Raw genomic sequence first — 15,914 nt, forward strand, 5'->3', positions numbered from 1 at the left:
TGGCCTTCCCGCTGGGTTCCTATCCACTCCAACCTCTCAGCAAATTTATGCTGAGGTGGGCAAGGCCTTGGACTGGGAAGGGTGTGGTGGAGGGGGGGTGGGGCGCCTCCATTAGCAGCCCCCTTTTAACATGGAGCGGCCCCACCCCTTAAGATCCAGTAACTGCTGGACCTTCCCCCCATCCCTTAAGATCCGGTAACTGCTGGACCTTCCCCCCCACAACCCCCCCCCCCCCCCAAAATCAGCGCCTCTCTGACACCCCAATTCCCCACTGTCCTCCCCCTCCCCAGGCCTTCCCTACCCTCCCTGCTCTGAGACCCCCAAAACTTGCCTTTTCCTGGAATTCGTGGACTTGGACTGCAGAGTATACATGCAGACATCCAGTCCTGTCCACTGCAGCTTCTGGTGCTGCAGGGTCTAGAGAGCTGCCGGCCAATTATATTAGCTGGCAACTCTCTAAGGTGGGACTTCCTCCTGAATGAGGAGTGGAAGTCCTGTCTGCAGATGATTAATGCTCATTGGAGTGTGAAATTGCTACAGGGCAGGCAGTATCCCCCGACTCCACGAATGACGGGATAGGAAACCCTGCCATCCTAAAGATCATGGCCCATGCCTCTAGTTTAAAGTTAGACTATAGCTGTGTAAAAAGGCACAAGCATAATTGAGACAACAATCAAAATTACTCCTCATAAATGCTTAATCATGTTATTTTATCATCCTAGCAATTTCCCAAAGACACAATTAATGAGGAAGTTGTCGATTTCCTTCAGCCCTATTTTGAAATGGCAGACTACAATATTGAAACAGCCAAGAGAGTATGTGGCAATGTAGCAGGAATCTGCTCCTGGACAAAGGCTATGGCCTCCTTCTTCTCCATTAACAAGGAAGTTTTACCCCTAAAGGTACATTCTGGTGAACGTATTTAATGTTAAGGTGATAATATTTGATTATTCGCTCTAAAATACTACACCTACAGTAATATTTTATGGGAGAAATGGCAGAAAGACAAAAGTTTGATCTGTATGTACATTGTAGCATAGATAAAAGAATAAGCAGAAAAAAGTTTAGCACAGTTTCCAGCATTACTCTTCTACCTATGAAATCATTGCTATTTGCAGTATGCATGGTATATATTTATATGAATAATGCTCATATGTGTTATAGTAGATAAAAATTATTAGAATAGGCAACCTCATTCTGAGAGCTGGGACTGATATGACGGGCAGAATGGCCTCTTTCTGTACTGTAACAATTCTTTGATCGTGTGAACACTTTGAATTTGTGAACGTCAATAACACAAGAAGTCCCAAGGCACATCTTAGGTGGGTGTGGAAATGAATGCTCAGGTGATGGCATACCTGTCTGAGGATAAGTTTTTTTCAAGAGCTTTTTGAAAATGGGGAGAGAGGAGGAAATATCGAGAGGTGCATGGGAAATGTTTTATTAGAGATTGGGCCCGAGACTCCGAAAATCTTAATTAATTTTGGAGTGAAGAGTTGGGTTGGAGGTGTTGGGAAGGGTGGGGGATAGAGGGTAAGGGGGACGTGTGGCAGTGGATTGGGGGAATGAATAAAAGGCTGGAATCAAAAGAATGGGATTCTTGGGAGTGATTACAGTACTGGAGGAGCTTGTGGAGGAAAATTATAGAATTTTAAATATATGTTGGAGGACAGCACATGAGTGACAGTGAGTGAACTTCGGAGTGATAGTTAAATAAGGCATATTGCAGAACAAGACACAGAATGAGTTGGAGTTTGTTGAAAGAAGGAGGTGTGAGATCAGGAAGGAAAGTTAGATTGGTTGATAGAGGAAGTACCAGAAGTATGTCTCAGCTGCAGAGGCACAGACGTAGGAGTGGAGATGGGTGAAGTCACAGAGGCGGAAGTAAGTGATCTAAATGATGGAGAGGATGTGTGGTTTTAAGATCAGCTCAGCATTGTGCAATATGGCAAGATTGTGAATAACCCAATGAGCTCGAGACTATGGCATGCCAGCAGGATGGAATCATTCATAAGAGAACAGAGTTGTGGCAGAGATCAAAGATGACACCTGCTGTTAAGCTGTAGGAAGCTATAATTCATCTAGGATTTGATATCAAACAAGCAGTTAAGAAGTCAAGTGACGTGGCGAAGAGGGAATGTTCGATGGCATTAGCAAACAAATAGAAACTCTCCCCATACCTTTGGATGATGCCATGTTGTACAACAACTTATTTTATAGAAAAAAGGAGCCAACAGCATTTATTACCTATTATTTGAAATCATACCTTAAAAATGTATATACATTTATTTTAGGCTAATTTGGCAATCCAAGAAAATCGTCTGGCTATAGCAATGTTAGACCTCCAGAAGGCACAAACAGAGTTGGATGCCAAACAAGCAGAACTGGATATTGTACAAGCAGCATATGATAAGGCCATGACAGAGAAACAAGTGAGTATAAATTGATTATAGTCAAATTGTTTATTGTTTTCAAAATATGTGTAATGGCTTAACTATGAGAAAAAAAATTCTTAATCACATGTAGGAAATTTCTACAACTGAATGCATTTGAATAGAAACTTTTTTTTTAGGGACACTGGCTACAAATTCTTTGAGTTGTCAGAATCCATTAATGCTGAGTTCTGATTAGTATATAGAGTTTACATGTTATGAAGCAATGAATTACAGAAAATAGATATCAATTGACCAATGATTCAGAGCTCACAGGATGCATCAGCTATATACTGCAGATATGAACCAAATGTTTCCCCATAATTTATTAATTCCTTCATATTTTTAAATATCCTAACAAGGCCTTATACATTAATCCTGCAACCTTCTCTGAGGTGGCAATTTGCTGAAAACTAATGACTTCAAGAAAAGGAGTATGCTATTTCCTGACAAGCGTGTGACTCCACCCTATAGTGTGTGGTTGACTATTAATGTCACCTGAAGTGGTCTAGCATTCACTCAGGTAAACAGTTTATATTTTTAACCATTCATGGGATGTATGCTTTGCTGGCTGGGCCAGCATTTATTGCCAAACCCTAGTTGCCCTTGAGAAAGTGGTGGTGAGTTGCCTCCTTGAACCTCTACAGTTCATGTGGTATAGGTACACCCACAGTGCTGTTAGGAAGGGAGTTCCAGGATTTTGACCCAGTTTCTATCATGTTCAGCAATAAGGAGCAAAGTGGATGAATTCGTCGGCAGCAATCCAGCTATCGTATGAAGCATCTCAGTCCATGTGACTGTCCCATGGAATGGGCAGGTTTTCTTATGAGGAGAGACTGAACATGCTAGGCTTGTATCCTTTGGAGTTTAGAAGTGTAAGAGGTGACGTGATTGAAACATATAAGATCCTGAGGGATCTTGACACAGTTGATGTGGAGAGGATGCTTCCTCTTGTGGGAGAATCTAGAACTAGAGGTCACTGTTTAAAAATAAGGGTCATCAATTTCAGATGGAGATGAGGAGAAATTTTTTCTCTCAGAGGGTTGTGATCTTTGGAACATTCTTCCACTCTTCCTGAAAAGGCGGTGGAAGCAGAGCCTTTGATTATTTTTAAGGCAGTGATAGATAGACTCTTGATAAGCAAGGGGGTGAAAGGTTATCAGGGTAGGTGGGAATGTGAAGTTGAGGTTACACTCAGATCACCTGTGATCTTTTAGAATGGCAGAGAAGGCTCGAAGGGCCAAGTGGCCTACTCCTCCTAATTATGTTCGTATGTATGTTTGATTCCCAAGTTGTGAAGCTGTCGCATGGAAGAATAAAGCAATGACCTGGCATAGTTGTGCTCACATTCTAGGTCTCATGAGTTCTTGTGGTTACAGAACAAACTTCATGGAGACCTTCTACTGATCAGCACATCCTCAACTAAAGAATCAGTACTGGTCACTTTTGAACATCACTTGTGTTACAATTATGAGATTTATAAGAATGTTATGTTTTGGGACTGTGTCTTTAATTTAAGGTAAAATGAAGGGGGATCAGGTGACCTGTTCTGAAGTCTGCCTGACAGCAAGCCTGGGTGGTTTGATTGTTGGTGATTAAAGGGGCCCAGACTGTTTTACTGGGAAGAAGGTGCAAGGTTTTACACTTGGAGACAATAGCAACAGCCTATGTGCTAACATTGGATATACTGTGAATCTCCAAAGTCCCAGAAAAGTATTGAGAATGTTGAGTTGTAAACAGTTGTGCTTTAAACTTCCAAGATAAATGAGATTTGGGATGTCGATACCTAATCAGCATTTCTACCTGGATATAAGGTCCATGTGATTCATATTGCCATGGGGATGGGCTTTGAAAGGGGAAGAGTTCGGAAGATGGCACTGTTCACAGGCAAGTTAGCTTGCCTGGATCCGGGAGAGGGAGAGCGGCTTTAGACAGCAAGATGCTGTGGTGCATCACGCAGGAATGTGGGTCAGAGCTCACACTTGGATTGAAAAGACTGAATTCATTGAGTTAAAATGAGGTTGGAAGATTCGCTCAGCTTTTGCTAGAGAAGAATCTCCAGGGGAGAAAACCTCATTGTGAAAGACGATTCTGAACTTAAAAGTTCTCTAGCTGAGAAAGGGAGAAAACAGGAGTAAGCCCTTGGGAGCTAGGAATCACCTTGGATTGGTTCCAGAATGATTGAACGTCTAATTAAAGGACAATTGAAACATATCTGTGAAGTAAAAGGGAAATGTCCTGTTTTGTGGTTTAAGTATAAGTTGCCTCCAAAGATAGTTTCCTGTAAGGATTAGTCAATAGTGCTTTTAGCCATTTGTTACAATAAAAGTCTTAAAACGTGAAATATTATCGTGTCATCCCTTTAGCTATTAACTGGAAGCTTGGCTCTCTTCTTCAAAGTTATTGTTCTCCACAGAGATTGTAACAAATTGGGGGTCCTTGCAGGATTTCAAATCCACAGGTTGAGACAGGTACTCTGGGTTTGGTCAGAGTTTAAACAAGTAAAATTTCACAGTGATTTTCGCTGTATTTATTGAAAAGTTAAAATGGCTATGTCTATTGCTGAAGCATAACTCGAAGAAAGGACCTGTCTTGGAGTGCCTTGCAACAGTTAACAAATGTTAATTTGAAGGTGGAAGCAGAGAATTTAGAAATAGATTTAAAATTAGACACTAAGAAATCAGAAATATTTGAGGTATTGCTCAACAGTTGAACATTAAGAACTGAAAAGATAAGCCAGATAAAATGCAGATTGAGTTGGCTAGGATTCAGTCACAAATGAAGCAACTTGATTTGGAAAGAGAGAAAAGCAAGAATGTGAGTTGAGAAATAAAGAGGAATGAAAAAGTTTGAACTTGAAAGAGAAGAAAAACAATAAGATAGAGAAATGCAGAAACTTGAACTTGAAATCCAAAGGAAAAAATAGAAGGAAAGGAATAGGGAAAGTGTTAGACAGTTTCAAAGAGTGAAAAGAAAGGAAATCTTGAATTGCAAAGAGAGAGGGAAGTCAGAAAATTTGAATTGGATAGAGGAAAGCTTCAATTACATGAACAGGGAGTATCAGACAGGCTTGACAATGGATCAGATTTAACTCCTGGCTTTGATTTGGCAAGGAATATTTGCCTTGAGCCTAAATTTAGTGAGGAAGGAGTTGCAAAGCATTTTCTGTCATTTGAGAAAATTGCTACAAAGTTACAAATGGCCAAAAGAAATATGGAGAATGTTATTAGTGTTTTGGTAGGAAAAGTGTTGGAGGTTTATTTAGCTCTTTCTGATGAACAGTCTGCAGCTTATGATATAATTAAAACTTCTGTGTTTAATGCGTTTGAGTTAGTACCAGGAGATTATAGACATAAGCTTAGAAATCCAAGGAAGAGGCAGAATCGGACTTTTGTAGAGTTTGCTAGAGAAAGAAATGATGTTTGATCAGTGGTGTAGGGCTATGAAATTGGATCAAGATTTTAGAAACCTTAGAGATGTTGTTAAAACAGTATTCCTTTTGAAATTAGGTCCCACCTGGAAGATCATAAAGTTTGTAAATTAAGGGTGGCGGCTGCTCCAGCTGATAGTTACAAATCGTCCCTGTTAAGAAATAGAGATAGTTTAAGTAAGTTATATGTATATTTGGGTGTGTTAGGAATACGGTGTATCTTTAAGTTTAAGTTCAATTTATATAATTTCCTACTTGGGGTTTAAAATGTGAAACCTGGGATCTAGTTTCACCTTTGAGTGGAGGCAACAGGTCTAAAGCTCTGTTTGTATATCTGCATTTCTGATGAGTTTTATGACTCTTGAAGGAGAGTTAAAGCAAACAAGAGTAGGAAAAAACACTGCGCTGTTGCCTAGTAACAGGGGTCCAGAGAGGACACACACACACACACACACACACACACACACACACACACACACACCCCTGCCCTGCTCCCCGAAGCGGTTTGAGTTCGGTTGGTTAGTTTAACTCTTATGTCTAGCTCACATACTAGCAAACCATTGAGGGAAACAAGCATAAGAGTCTTAGATGAGTTACTCTAAAGTTAAAGTAACAGTGAAAGTCAAGTGAGTTCTGGATCTCATTGGAGATACCAAGTTGTTAGCAGTCTACTGGGAGATGGAACCGCAGAGAAAGCAGATTTCCCAAAGGAACCGAAAAGTCCCAAGGCCAAGGTATGAGGCAGAAAGGAGGGGTCCCAAGAAGACCTTCTAGTCAAAGGAAGAACAGGAATCTAAAAAAGGTCCTGTTCTGTGGAAGTAACAGTAAGGAGCAGAGAGGAAGGCTCCAACTTTCAAGCTTAAAGGAAGAAAGTTTCAGTAAGTGAATTTAAAGCGATATCGGCATGCGAGAAGCCAGAAGGTCCAAGAAGACAGCTGAAGGTCTGTAACTCTATATGGGCGTGTGAAGCAGTGGTGTTCTGTTGATGGCTGAATCAGTGGGAGAGTGTGTGTGGAAGAAAGCTTGAATCGTGTGGTGACCCAGGGGAGAGGAACATCGGAAGGAAAGTTCGAAACACTGGAAATGGGCCCTTATGGAAGGTGTCATGATATGACAACCACCTGGGTGGACTGAGGAAAGATCCATAGCATCTTTTTGGAGTGGTATCTGTCACTTGATTTCAGAGTGTGGTGTGGCTGACCACAGGTCGCCTAGTGGTTTACATGGACTGTGTACTTACTGTGAACATTAGAGTATAAGATAGCTTTTATAAAGTGTGTTATCCTTACAAATCAGTATATGTCTGTGAATGCATAATTATGGCTGAAGGAATATTGTAATATAATTCATCTTTTCTGGTTTAAAAAATGTTTCATTCTTTTGGTAAAGGTTTATCAACTGACTCCATGACTCTGTTCAGTAGCCACTCTCCATGTACCTAAACAAAAACTAAAAATTAGGATCCACCAAGCCAGGTTCCTCCCTGGGATTTGGGTTGTCCAGTAGTAATATCAGCTGAGATCACAACACCCCACAACCATAAAGATGACTGCAAATCTTTGTTTGCAAACCCACAGAGCAGATGGAGAGTTCAATAAATTGATAAGGAACAGGACACTAACTACCTTGAGTGGGATAGCAGCAATGAAAATGCAGTTGCTTCTCAGAATAGTGAGAGACAGTGTGGGAGCTGATTTGATTCAATGAGACTAATGTGTTACTTTTGCCATAAGACATGGCATGTGAAGGCAGATTTCTGGAATTTGAAGCTAAGCCAGTAGTTTTTGTGGGAGCATCTATAGTATTTCTCCAGAAAATGCTATATCACCAGAGTGAAACTTGAGACAAACTGATACCATCTAATGGATTTACAATGGGTACAGATCGGACTATAAAAGATCAAGAGAGTTTTATATTTGAGGCTGAAGTAACTCCAATTTTGTCTGATAAAGGGGCTAACAGTGGATAGACTGTGAGTCTGCAAAGTCCAAGAAAAGTGTCGAGGATGTTGAGTTGTAAACTGTTGCACTTGAAACCGTCCATTTACTTCAAAGATAAAAGAGAGTTTGGGTCACAAGATTACTAATCAGCATTTCTACCTGGATGCAAGACCCATGTGATTCATGTTGTCATGGAGATGGGCTTTGAAAGGGAAGGGTTACTTATTTAGCCCTGGAACTCTCAGACAAGTTAGCCTGCTAAGATCCAGGAGGGGGAAAACAGCTACAGGCAGCAAGATGTTACGTTTCACTACACAGGAATATGAGTGGGAGCTCACACTCAGATTGAAGAAACCAAATTCATGAGAACTTAAAATGAAGATTGAAGATTCACTTAGCTTGTAGTAGAGAAATAATCCCTGGGGAAAACCTCACAATGAAAGATAGTTCTGAGATCAAAAGTTCCCTGGCTGAGAATGGAAAAGAACCAAAGTAAACCCCTGGGAGGTAAGTATCACCTTGAACTGGTTCCAGGAGAATTGAATGTCTACTTAAAGGACAGTGTAAAGTTTATCGTTAAGTATATTTTCAGTTGTGCTAAAAGATAAAAGGGAATGTTCTGTTTTGTGGCTTAAAGTATAAGTTGCATTATGTTTTAATTGAATTTTTTTTGGAAATCGGAAAATCCAGATATTTACTAAACAAGTGAAGCCACAAGGTTTAATGTTTAATACAAAATAATTTTGCTACAGAAAAATCAAACATAAACTTAAACAATAACTAAAGCCTTGTCTTAAATAGTCAGTTACAATCAAGACATTAAAAGTACAATGAACTCAGTTACTTATACTCTAAACTGTTGTTAACTCAACTTTCCTTCTACATCCATTTGACTTATACCCCCAAAAACTCAAGGCAGATACTTATCAGAATTTGGAAGATTAACCACTTGGTCTGAGTGCTGTTTAAAAAATTCATGTAAGGTTGAGATATCTTGTGCCTTCCACTTACTTCCATCAAGGTCGTCCCTTCAAACCTCCTCCAACCATCCCATGGTTGTAGACTCCCAGTTCAGCAAAGATGTTGCTAACATCTTAAGTGTAGCCACTTTGGGTCAAAATTCTTATTCTTCTAATGTTGTTCAACACTGGAGCCTTGTATCCAATTTCTCTCTCTCTCTCTCTCTCTCCCTCTCTGTCCCCTCAGCTTGGCTATCCCAGAAGTCAAGCTCACTGTCAGTATACTCCTTCAGTTAGCAAGGGTTTTTAACCTTTTTAGCCAGCACTCAGAATTTCAAGTGAATTGTGCTTGAAAGGAATGTTCCCTGCAGCCAGCTTGTCCTAAACTAAAACTGCTTGGAGTCAGAACCACACCCATGATTCTACTTCCCGCACCCCCGTACTTAACTTCTAGTTTAACCTTTACTTTACTATTGTTTACTTCACAGGAAGGTTAGTCACATGATCAGGTACTGTTAGCACGTTTCTTTTTACAATAATTCATCTTTCAGAGAAACCTAGTTATTAAAGGGACCATCACCCCAACAGAAAATGTAAGTTTCTTCCCCCAAAGGCATATGGGGCATCATAGTTACCTCCAAAGATAGTGTTTAGACAATATTGCTTTTAGTCTTTTGTTAAGTAAAAGTCTAAAAATATGAAATTTTGTCATATCATCCTTTTGGCTTTTAACTGGAAGTTTGAATTTCTTTTTAAGCATCATTGGTCTCTGCAGAGATTGTAACATTCGGGTGAAACTCTGAAGAAAGCCAAAGTACAGAATATACTCTGGGTGAGGGCCTTCTGGTACCACTGCTGGCTGATTCCAGAAGGACATAGCTGCCAGATTTGGTCTATGTCAATGTGTGGAAAGATCTCACTTGACTTTGACTTTACGAACAAAGCTCTCACAAACATAGCTGTACCATGATATCATTAGTAAAAATGACCACTGCATAGTCCTTACAAAAACATATCTCAACCTTGTGAAGTACAAAGCTTGCCAGAATTATTCAGATGAGATCCAAAGCACAATTTCAGATTAGCTCTGGACTTTATGCTTCTGATGTCGGCTCTACTTAATGCATAGCTAAAGATCAAAGATTACTCGAGGAGTAATCTGTTTTCAAGAGATCATCCTCTGTTTGATAATATTATGGAGCTGATGTCCTCATGTTTGATGGTGTCAGCTACTATTGTTTCTTCTTATTAGGCATTGTTGGAGGATGCTGGACGTTGCCGACACAAGATGCAGACTGCTTCCACTTTGATCAGCGGGCTGGCAGGTGAAAAGGAACGATGGACCAAACAGAGTAAGGAGTTCTCAGCACAGACCAAACGTCTTGTGGGTAAGAACTAACTCCACTTATAGCTGCAATATGTTTTGTGCTAGTGCAGCTTGTGCTTTCGGTCTTTTCAAAAATAGGGATATTACATGCATGAGCCCAGTGCCCCAATCCCCCCAGTGCATTACTGGACAGCATAAAAAAAACATAATTGGTTGAATCAACATTCAGAATATCTTAAATAATATGAATAACAGTATTTTATTGGATAATATCTAAATCTGATTGGAATCATGAAACTGGGTCCAGTCTGGATAACTGATGCTATGCAAGATGAATTAATATCGGGGATTCTGTAATTAGTAGCATTCTGTAATCAATATGCAACAGCTTTTTTTTAATGAACAGTAAAATTAGTTTTAAATAAAATTTAAGCTCAGCGTACTGTACTAAGTTTAATGGTGCACTCTCACCGCAGATTCAGTGCCCATCCTGCTTTGCACTGGAATTAAACCTTTGAATGTAAATCAAGTGTGAAGGTCTGAATTGTCTTGGAGACAAAGTGAGATTCCCTGTTTCAAGAGAGTCTGCAGCTTCACTCCAGTATCAGCTCAGGCTTTTATTCCAGACTTGGGCTGTCTTTACACTATGAATGTAGTGCGGGTGTGGAACAAAAACTGGTTTGTACTTGTATTGCAAAGACAGACATAATTGCAAATAAATGTTGCATTCCATCTAAGGCAAGGTTCTCAAACCTGTTATGAATTGTGATCCTGCCCTATCTGCTGAGCATGTGATCCTGCCCCTATCTGCTGAGCACAATGTCAACAAATCAAAAGAAGAAAAAGGATAGGCAAGGGCTGATTTTCCACTTACAGGGATTGGGTGGTGGTGGATTCAAGGCAGGGGGTGGGTAGCAAGGGGAGTGCCCCTGATTTTCCTGGCCTGGGTTATCTGTCTGACCTGGAGGCACTTCGCTGCAGACTGACTCTTGTCCTTGGAGCAGAGAGGGTAAGTAAGGAGATAGGGGAATAGTTGTATTGCCTGAATTGCACCAGATCATTCTGAGTAGGCTGGGGTGGGAGGCAGAGAAGTATTGATGAAACCAGGAACCTTTTTCTTTTGTACTCTGTGGGCTGCTTGAGGTCACTAACGAACTGTCTGATAGGTAAAGGACCCTGACAAAGGCTCTGCCACCAGGTTCCTTCAGTTCCCCCTCTGCTTGGGCATCCAATGGCCATAGGCAGAGGAAACTGAGGTGGGAGCTTGAAAATCACCCCTTTCACCTCCTCAGCAGTCCTACATTGGACTACTGCAGATGCAGGATCATATACATCATTTTGGGGCAGTTCAAGATATTCTGGAGCAGTGACATTAAGTAATTGCCCTCATTTCCTCTTGACTGCACTGGGAGTTCCCTTCACAAGGTGTACCATAGGAGAAATTATCTCTTAAGATTTTTAAGAACAGAGTTTGGATTAATGTTTTTACTGTCAGAATGTATCGAGCAGATTCTTTTCTCCGGTTTGTTGTCATCTCTGTCCAACTGTCGGAAAAGGAGTTAAACTGAGGTCCCTCCACCCTCTCAGGTGAACATAAAAGATCCCATGACTTTATTTCGAAGAAGAGCATGGAGTCATCCCTGGAGTCCTGGCCAATACTTATCTCTTAACGTCACTAAAAAAAACAAATTATCTTGTCATCTTTTCTGCCTGTGTACAGATTTTCTACACATTTCCTATAATACAACAATTACTACAGTTCATTGGCTGTAAAACACTTTGGCACATCCTGAAGTAGTGAAAGATGGTATATAAATGCAAGTCTTTTTTTTCTTTGGTGCTTATCTTACATTCTCCCCCACAAACCCAGTTCTCTCCACATTCACAAAGTCTGTTGCTTTCCTTCTCTCAGAAGTGCAAAAGAACTCTGAAGCTTTTAATATAGCTTGAGACATTAAGCTAAGAGCCTGAACTGCTAATGCTTTTCTGTTTTTGGTTTTCTGTTTCAGGTGATGTATTATTGGCCACTGCCTTTTTGTCATATTCAGGGCCCTTTAACCAAGAATTCCGTAATTTGCTGCTGAGAGATTGGGAGAAAGAAATGAAAACTCGTAAGATTCCCTTTGCCAGCAACTTGAACCTTACAGAAATGCTAATTGACATCCCCACAACTGGTGAATGGAATTTACAAGGCTTGCCAAATGATGAATTGTCCATCCAGAATGGAATCATCGTCACCAAAGCAGCTCGATACCCCTTGCTGATTGATCCACAAAACCAGGGCAAGATATGGATAAAAAATAAAGAGGTTAAGAATGAACTTCAGGTATTTTAGTGTTCTTTCTCTTTTCCCTGAGAACAGTTGGTTTACCACATGTGCTTTATCTATCTATATCATTGAAAATTTTGCATCTGGTGCATGTTAAACAAGTGTAGTGTGTGGATCATGTCACTTAACTTAAATGGAAAATTCGCTAAAGCTAAAAATTAAAAAAAAAACAAAATTCACTCTTCCAAAAAATCCAATTCTTCATAAACCAGCCATGTTCCTTAAAAAACAATTTTGAGGTCATGTAGATTATCTACCCACCCACTATATTTACCACTAAAAGTAAAATTTATAACATTACAAACACACAACACATAAATTAGATTATAAATAAACAAGATTATGATGTACGATGGGATAGATTTTGACACTGCAATATTGTAAAATAGTGGTCAGTGATGAGTTGATAACCCATTGTACATCGCTCTCCATTGAGGTCAGATTGTAAGAGCTTTTGCAAGTATATTAAAAGGAGGAAAGTAGTTAAAGCAAACATTAGTCCCTTTGGGGCAGAGAAAGAAGAATTTATCATGGGCAATGAGGAAATGGCAGAGACGTTGAACACACTTTGTGTCAGCCTTCGCAGTACAAGACACAATTACATATCAGAGCTAGAGGGTAGCCAAGGGCTATCAGAGTTAGAAATTTAAGATAATTAATATCAGCAGGTAAAAGGTATTGGAGAAACATAAGGGACTAAAAGCCACTAAATCCTTAGGAGCTGAGGCCTACAACCTAGGGTTTGAAAAGACTGAGCTACAGAAATAATGGATACACTGGTTATGATTTTTTAAAAAAATCTCTATATCATAGAACAGTCCTAATGGATTTCAAGTTAGCAAATGTAACACTGGTATTTAAGAAGGGAGGGAGAGAAAATATTGGGAATGACAGGCCAGTTAGCATGATAACAGTCATCATGAAATGCTAAAAACTAAAAGTCATTTGATAAGGTGCCACATAAAAAGTTAATACACAATATAAGGGTTCATGGAGTTGGAGATAATATATTAGTGTGGATGGAAGATTGGTTAACAGATAGGAAGTAAACAGCAGAGATAGACAGGACATTTTCAAATTGGCAGGCTCTAATTAGTGGAGTGCTGCAAGGATCAATGCTTTGGCCTCAGTTTTTGAATACTCTATGTTAATGACTTAGATGAAGAGCCCAAGAGTTATATATCCAATTTTTTTTCATTAATTCTTCATTTAAAAACAATTAACAACAGTCATAATGAGTAATCGTACAAAAAAAAAATTACCTTACAGCGTTATGACTCATTGGATGCGCTGCAATATCAAACCTCACTGCTCCCCAAGCCGTGACAAATGTGAAAAAAGTTTGATCAGTCCTCCTAATTGTTTAATTTAGGTTAACAGAGCACAAGCACCAGGTTTGTAAATTTAATAAGTAAATAGCTGTTTATTGAACACATTGTCTTTAACCAGTGGCAAAAGAAAGAAATATGAACTGCTAACTACTAATTCTATAACCGAAATTCTATCCCTCCTTAAATTCCTATACACACACAGAGACACATAAGGCACACAAAAACATGGATTTTAAGGGTGGGATAAAGCAGTGCAATAGCACCAATTCTGGAATGCAGGATTCGATGGATTGATTTTGATTAATATCTTCCAATTTCCTTTCAGTCCTTTGTTGATGACACAAGGTAGTCTTCCAGCACTTTAAGTCTTTGTTTCATTGGTTGAGCACTTGCCTTTCAATGTCTCTAATGGTGATTTTCCTATGCCTCTTGACAGGGATTTTCAGAGAGAGAGAGCAGATTATAGAAATATGAGGAGAAAAAGCAAGCTGGCTATTATTGTAGAATTACTGGAATCTGACACACACAGGAGACAGGTTTTAGATCTTTTTGGTTTCAGGCTAGGAGCTATTCTGCTGCACTGCTCTCAGACAAACCCTGGTCACCTGGTTAGGCGCCAATTAAAACATTGTTGCCAGGCAGTTCCCCATTAGACCAGACTCCTCCCTGGCACCATCCTGTCTTTCATGGCACGCTCTGTTCCAGCAACATTGTAAATGTCCCTCACACTGTTCCAGTAGGCATGTGTTTCAAACTGCTGCCTTTGTAAGTTTAATCCACAGTCCATCAGAAATAAAAAGAGATGTTCTTTACATGCCTCCACCCTTGAAAGAAATGAAACACCATTTCAAAAATGAGTTTCATCATAAGGTATGTGGCACATGGACAACAAAACATAAGACTTACTTCCATTCAACTTTCCTTCCCCCTTATACAACCTTCAGCATTTCTTACCCCTTTAACTTATTTTAGTATTTTATACCTGGGGCAATGTATCAGCGATCACATTATCTTTGCTGGCAATGCGAACAATCTTTACATTGAATGGTTGAGACAATAGACTCCATTTGAACAGTCTTGCCTTTTGAGTGTTCAATGAATGCCAATGGATTATGGGCAGTGTAGATTAGTGTTTCTTTTGTTATCGTGTTGGACTTAAACTTCAAAGTGTTGAAGAGACAACAACACTGCGAGAGTTTCTTTTTCTACTGTAGAGTACTTCCTCTGATATTGATTTAGTTTCTTGGAAAGTACCCCACTGGCTTCTCTATCCCTAATTTATCATCGTGTAATAGTACTGCACCTACCCCCAAGTCAATAGCATCAATTGCCATTTTAAAAGATTTGGTAAAGTCAGGGATGGCCAACACTGGTTCATTTATTAAGATTGCCTTCAGCTTTTCAAAGGCTGCTTGGCATCCTGCTGACCATACCACTTTTGCCTGTTTTCTTAACAAATTGATGAGAAGTACAGCTATTGCGCTGAAGTTAGGCACAAACCTCCGATAAAACCCTCACATTCCCAAAAATCTCATGATTTCTTGTGCTACTTTACATGCTCCTGTGAATCTTCCTAGAAACATGGACACATAATCCAACATGGAGGATTCGTCTTTCTGCTTTAGGAACTTTTAATGGACCTCTTATTTCATGACCATAGATCAATTCCAATGGACTAAATCCAGTAGATTAATTTGGAGAATTTCTGGTAGCAAATAGTAAGAAATCTAATCCTTTGTCCCAATCCTTTGGGTATTCATGGCAATTGGTCTTATTCATGGTTTTGAGAGTCTGATGATATCTCTCTAAAGCTCCCATCTGTCTTTAGATGATAGGCAATAGACTTTATTTGTTTCAAAACAAAAACAGAAATACCTGGAAAAACTCAGCAGGTCTGGCAGCATTGGCGGAGAAGAACAAAATTGACGTTTCGAGTCCTCATGACCCTTCAACAGAACTAAGTAGAAATAGGAAAGCTATTTGTTTGTTTATTTGTTTTTACTTTATTTGTTTGATACCCAAACTGCTGATTATGCTGTGGAAAATTTTAGACATAAAGTTCGGACCTTGGTCAGATTCTATTTCAATTGGTAGGCCATAACGAGTGAAAAATGGAGTTAACTTTTCCACTACAAGCTTAGCTGTAATTGTCCTTAAAGGAATAGC

General features: G+C 39.6%; 1 protein-coding gene across 1 annotated transcript in view; it reads left to right on the top strand.

Moving 5' to 3' along the window:
* dnah5 (dynein, axonemal, heavy chain 5) overlaps window positions 1–15,914 on the top strand; it is a 428,506-nt gene that overhangs the window by 266,484 nt on the left and 146,108 nt on the right. Inside the window, exons 60-63 of the mRNA XM_041183995.1 lie at window positions 723–902; window positions 2,295–2,432; window positions 10,014–10,149; window positions 12,098–12,414. Coding sequence (XP_041039929.1) covers window positions 723–902; window positions 2,295–2,432; window positions 10,014–10,149; window positions 12,098–12,414 — 771 coding nt within the window. The remainder of the gene's footprint in view (window positions 1–722; window positions 903–2,294; window positions 2,433–10,013; window positions 10,150–12,097; window positions 12,415–15,914) is intronic.

The sequence above is a fragment of the Carcharodon carcharias genome, chromosome 3, assembly GCF_017639515.1.
Source record: "Carcharodon carcharias isolate sCarCar2 chromosome 3, sCarCar2.pri, whole genome shotgun sequence".
Lineage (NCBI taxonomy): Eukaryota > Metazoa > Chordata > Chondrichthyes > Lamniformes > Lamnidae > Carcharodon > Carcharodon carcharias.